Source organism: Miscanthus floridulus, chromosome 6 (assembly GCF_019320115.1).
Source record: "Miscanthus floridulus cultivar M001 chromosome 6, ASM1932011v1, whole genome shotgun sequence".
Lineage (NCBI taxonomy): Eukaryota > Viridiplantae > Streptophyta > Magnoliopsida > Poales > Poaceae > Miscanthus > Miscanthus floridulus.
In genome coordinates, this window is record NC_089585.1 from 81,301,680 (window position 1) to 81,307,575 (window position 5,896).

Sequence of the window (5,896 nt, forward strand, 5' to 3'; positions counted from 1 at the left end):
CAAATATTGGTGTAGCATTAGTTAATAATATATGTTCATACGAAGCATATGGTTATCGCAAAGAAGCAGCTTGCAAACCCTTAAAAAGTTCATAATATAAACTTTTTAACATATAAGCTATGAGGTCTGCTACTACCCCCAACATAAAATTAAACTTGTACATGGAGAAAAAAGAACTTGTACATGGAACAATTGAAATAATCTTATTTTTAATTTTGCCTTCATTTTATTATCTTGGTCACTTGAGTGTACAGGTTGATACTGAAAATGTTTATGGTCTCCACTTGGACAACCTTCAGAAATGACAAGAATGGGCACTGCACACATAGAAAACACCAATTCCCTAAGCTGCTTAAAATTATTGTTGCCTCTCTGATTTCAATAGCAGTTAGTAGTAAGATGGAAAAAATATAAGCTTAAGCAGGAGAGAGAAAAAAGGAAAACTGTGCCTCAAGTTAATTTAAAAATCAGCTCATGTATCTCCCGTGAGCAAATGTTTACAGTTCCAGTAACTTAAAATGGATAAAAAAAAACTAAGAAAAAACATTAGGATGGATTTCGACTAAACTCCAATTAATATGAACATCTCTGTCCGTTGTAGGCAGTAATAAGATGGAAAAAAAAATAATAAGCTTAAGCAAGAGAGAAGAAAAGGAGAACTATGCCTCAAGTTAATTTAAAAATCAGTTCATGTATCTCCCGTGAGCAAATGTTTAAGGTTCCAATAAGTCAATATGAATAAAAAATGTAAATAAACATTAGAATGGATTTCGACTAAACTGCAATTAATATGATAAACTGCAATTAATATGAGCATCTCTATCCACTGTAGGCAGTCTCTCCTGTGCATCTTAAATGTTTCGATGACTGGATATTTGCCGTGCAAATCCTGGCTGCAAGGAATTGAAATGCAATGAGAGGCGTCAATAAAAACTAATACAAGCACTCAAAAGCCTCCATTAATCTTGTGTAAAGCAAGAACTAAAGAGTTATATGCATATACCTGAAGCAGCTTGGAAGAACCTTTCTTCGGTGTCTCTGTTGCTACATGGCTTCGAGTCTTTCTTCCATTGGCAGCAAGAACTGAAGGGCTGTTGCCTCCGATGTCCGAGAAAGTACGCTTCTTTGCAGTTGGTGCTGGTGATGTAAACCGGTGGCTGGGGCTTTTCAGATCGCTTGCAGCTGATGCGTCTCTCTGTGCCTTTCGCTGGCTCGCCCTCGTGGCAACTCTTCTATCACATGTGGCTTCTTCACAGTTGTTAGGAGCCTTCCTGTTGATCATGTCACGGATGAACTCGTCCTTATTCTTTAGCTGTAATATGTGCTCCTTTTTCATCTTCTCGATCTCAGACTCCAATGTCTTCACTTTCCTCTGCAGCTCCCTGACCTGTGTGTTGCCGGCTATAGGCCTCTTGGAGTCTAGTGTGTTGAAGTGGTTCCCAGCCAAGATAGATCGTCTGGTATTTCTTTGAGTTGAGCCTGGAGTTGCAACGTGAGACGAGGGAGCAGGAGATTGTTGTGGCAAGGTTTTTGAAGCAAGTAACTGAGCCTCGGCAATCAGTACTTTCTGTTGTTGCTTCGCCAACTGCTCCCTCAGCACACTGTTTTGCTTCTGAAGCTCCAGTACAAGCATAGTTTTAGAATCTGGTTGATCCAGAACCTCCTCATTCACAGTGGTTTGGGTCTGCAAAACAATAAGATGATTCCACTTTGTCATGAGTTTTACCTAGTAGAATGTGCAATGTTTTATTCACAAATTAACAATCTCAAACCTTTGTTTTTATCTCCTTGGCACGATCAGCCCAATGAAGCGTGTTTTGTGTCTCGCCAAAGGAAAGATGAGAGGGGCTAATGTTGGCAATCATGACGGTGTTGCAGGATCCTCCAAGTGAGTCCTTCAAGAGTTGGGTTAGCTTGGAATTGCGATATGGTATGTGTTTCTTACCCTCCACAAGGGCATTAACACAACTGCTCAGTGCAAGAAGAGAGCGGTTAATGTTTGCTCCTTCAATCGACCTCTGTGTGCGTTGATCTGTTGCCAGAGCTCTTTCAGATCCAGCAAGATCAATGAGAGACAGTTTTCCGACTTTTAGGTTAACTCCATCCAAGGATCTATATTCTACGGCAACCTATAAATTTCCAAAGGTAATGTCCAAAGGTGGTGAGTGGTTTTACTATAGAAACTATTTCCCCTAGGTTAAGTATGTGTATGGATTTTACCTGCAGTACCGCATGAGAACGTGATGAGGTCTCGTTTACTCGAGTTGGTTCAGTTGTGCGATTCTTGTTGCCTTTCTGAAGTAATTCCATAACCTGGAAAACAAGCATATATAATCAACTAAGAGGGTTCCTCTCATTTTTGCTTGAAAGCCACTGCAAGCTAATCATGCCCAAGAAACAACTCATACCTCGTCTGTGGAGTATACACTTCTTTGGGTAAGACCAGCAGCAACAGTTCCCTGAAATGCCGCATTTTTTTTTGTTAGAATAGCATTATTAAGGAGGCTTATCAAAACATGTGGAGAAAATGTACAAAAAGGGCATATGTTCAGAACTGATGCATTTGACTACTCAATCCACTGATAATAATTAATTTAGTACATACATACCATTGTCTGAACTGAGGATTTTCTACAACAGGGTTAATCTTTTACCATATCCAGTACTTACAACTAACTACTAGCTAGGAATCACAATAGTAATTAAATTCACTGAACAAAACTTGCTTTCAATAGTTACAACATGGACAAGCATTTCAGTTCATGTACCTGCTTATCTTCTCTCAGGTTAAGGGGGCTACCAGGAGACAGCAAATCCCTCACCGTCTCATTGTATATCTCGAGGTATGACAGCTTAATTGAGTGGTTCCTCTGCGTCACCTTGGAGAACAGATCATGTATTGCAAGCACCATTACGCCAGGGTTTTCCATTGTCCCAAGCATGGTGTAAGTCTTACCAGCCCCTGTAGCTCCATAGCAGAACACTGTCCCATTCCTACCTTGCAGAACACCCTCCACAAGGTCTGCTGTTCTGCAGGACCAGAAATGGAGAAATGAATTATGGGCAGATATTATCTGGTGTATGATCTCATAAACCTGTACAGTTTCATCAGTAAATTTCATTGTCATCATAAGATAACTAAGGAAACAATAATATGAAAATTGGATGCTACATTTGAATGAAATTTTTTCCCTGAAATTTTTACATCAAAGAAGCAAACAATAGTATAAATCTGTCATGAAGTAGGACATGAGCTTTTTTTTCCCATGGAGTTTTCTTCATCAGGTAAGCAAAGCACTACTATAGTTGCCATGACATGAAAATCCAACATAATCTTATCAACTTGTGTGCATCTAGTCTGAATTTTGCTTGTTATCTTTCATAGCAGATTTCTTTCATTAGCAGATTGTGCTTGTTATCTTCACATATATAAGAAAAATAGTACTTGTCTGAATTTTTTTTTTGTCTTATCCGTATCGAGATGAGTAGGCAATAATATGGAATGTGTGCATCAGTTGAAAATTGGGTGCTCCCTTTGCATTTAATGTAAGCGTAGGATTTTTGTGCTCTTACGAGGTGCTGTAGACTTCTGCCTGCGTCGTCGAATCAGGGAAAACCGAGTCGAAGCAGAATTGGGAATCGCGCACACGCTTCAGCCGGAGGTAGTCGTTCTCTGAGGCGAACTCCGTGAGGGACACCTCCTTCCTGTTGACGATCTTGACGCAACTCCTCGACCCGGCCTCCTTCTCCTTCCTCGACATCGGGCGCAGCCTCACGAACACGAGGATCCGGCTCTCCGCCGCCTCGGCAGTGCCGGCCCCGGCCTCCCCGGCGGCCTTCAGCTTGCCGCCCACAGCCCCTCCCAGAGAGAGTTTCCTCGCCGGTGGCACCGGAAGCACTGGGAGCGCCGGCACCGCCTTCTTGATGGGGCAGGACATGGCGTTGGCGCCGCGGCCCACCACGTTCTCCTTCGCCTGCGGCGCGAGCACGACAACGTGGCTGTCGTTGGACGGCGCTCGCTCCTGCGGAGGAGCCACGTTCTCCCTCAGCACCGCGGCCTCGGGGACCAGAGCGAAGGCGTCGTAGCGGCGCTTGGCCACCCTGCCGTCCTCCTCCTCGGCGTTCTCGTCGTTGGCCACCTCGGTCGCGTTCAGGCACCGGATGCTGCGGCGGAGCTGCCGCGCGGCGGCCCCTCCACCCTGCGACGCAGCGAGCAGCTGCTTCTGCTTCTGCTGCTCGTAGTCCTGGGTGAGCGCGCGGAGCTTCTCCTTGAGCCCGTGGTGGTGGTGGCAGCTCTTGCTCGCGTCGTGCCTCGGAGCCGGCGCGGCCGACGCGGAGCCCCACGGCAGCGCGCCCGCGCCGTCGCCGCGGGCAGCGGAGACCCGCGACCGTGTCACGACCGGCATCTGATCTCCTCCTCACCAGATCTGAGTGTCACAAGCCGCTGCTCCGCCTCAGCATCGAACCGCGCACCCTTCTCGAGACAGGAGATCCAAGAAACGATCTTTCACGGAAAATCCTCCTCGAATCCCAGACAAGATGCTCGAACCAGCGCACCGAATCGACGATCGAGTTCCTCAACGCTGAGGAGCAAAATAGACCCTCAAATTTCGCCAAATCTTCGGGCTCGATGGGGTTTCTGGGGTTCTTGATCTGGGGGACCTGATCTAGGAGGAGGTCAGGGAGAGGCTTTCGTCTGTTGCAGAGGGAGTGGTGATAATCGGGGTAAGCTGGGGAGCGAAAGGAAGGCTCCAGGACCGTCGGATCAGTACTCGCGCGGGGACGGACGGCGGGTTTGAAATCCCAGGGAGGGATCGGGCTCCAACGGTCGGGTCCGTGGACCTGGTCCTGCCCAGACTGCAACGGTTGACAAGCGCTCGCTGGCAAGCGGGGCCCGCAGGAGAGGGACCCATGGTGTGCTCATGTACATTTTGACTTGGAATGGCGGTGCCGGTGTTCAGTTCATGATGGTGCGGCGGATCAGCAGCCGGTAATTTGACTATCGACGTGTGGTTTGGCAGTGATCGTGATTTGATTTGTGAGCAGGAGCAGCAATGCAGCATCGAAAGGTCCACAAGCACCGGCAAGTAAATTTATAGTAATGCATGTTAGGCTCGGATAGTGCGCTAAAGGACACAAGATTTATACTGGTTCGGGCCGAATATCCCTACGTCCAGTTTGTTGCTGCTCGTGTTATTAGCACCGAAGATGGTTCGTAGTAGGGGTACAAACGATCGAGAGAGGGACTGGTCCCAAGTCTCTGATGGAAGGGTTGAAAGGAGGCCAAGAGCTTGGTAGCAGCTTGACTGTGTGTGTGAGTGTCTTGTGTTGTTTCGTCCAAGATCGGTACCCTTGATGGAGGAAGCGTCTTCCCTTTTATAGATGAAGGGGCTGGCTTTACAAGGGTGAGGGCTTTAGAAAGCGTACTCTACGTCTTGTGGCTCACGTCTACCCGACCTCGTCTTTCATTCTGATGAGTGTGAAGGAAGATAAGCGCCTACAATACTGTTGATGTCTCTGTAGAATGTCAGGTTGGTTACAGAATACTGCCCCACGCAGGGTATGGGCTGCAGTGCAGTGGTTTTGACTTATGAGTCTCCCCCAGACTTGCTCCGCACGCCTTCTGGTTCCTATAAGTCTTCGTCGGAGGGATGCGGGATCGAGGTCCGGAGTAGCGCCGTAGCCAAGGTCTTCTGACCTGGTGGACCTGAGGGGTCGGGAAGCGGGCACAGCTCCCTTAGGTCCACAGCGTGGTGACGGAATATCCGTCATTCGTGGAGATAGCAAATCCTTTTCTGGAGCGTAGCGGTTGTCGTATATCTTCGTCGGGTTTCGTGTCCCAGAGCTGAAGGCGGCGCCTACAACTCTACAAGGCGAGGGACGCGCACCTAAAATG

General features: G+C 47.2%; 1 protein-coding gene across 2 annotated transcripts; it reads right to left on the minus strand.

Annotated features, from left to right (window-relative positions):
* Positions 1–446: 446 nt before the first annotated feature.
* LOC136458475 (kinesin-like protein KIN-8A) lies at positions 447–4,676 on the minus strand. Of its 2 annotated transcripts, XM_066458414.1 has the most exons (7): positions 3,574–4,676; positions 2,769–3,030; positions 2,409–2,459; positions 2,221–2,313; positions 1,773–2,129; positions 1,004–1,684; positions 447–893 (listed from the first exon to the last, which is right to left on the minus strand). In XM_066458414.1, the coding sequence occupies exons 1-7, from the start codon at positions 4,404–4,406 to the stop codon at positions 852–854; spliced, it is 2,319 nt and encodes a 772-aa protein (XP_066314511.1). In that variant the 5' UTR covers positions 4,407–4,676; the 3' UTR covers positions 447–851. The 2 variants fall into 2 exon arrangements, with proteins under 2 accessions (XP_066314511.1, XP_066314512.1); XM_066458415.1 differs by lacking the exon at positions 1,773–2,129.
* Positions 4,677–5,896: the final 1,220 nt, after the last annotated feature.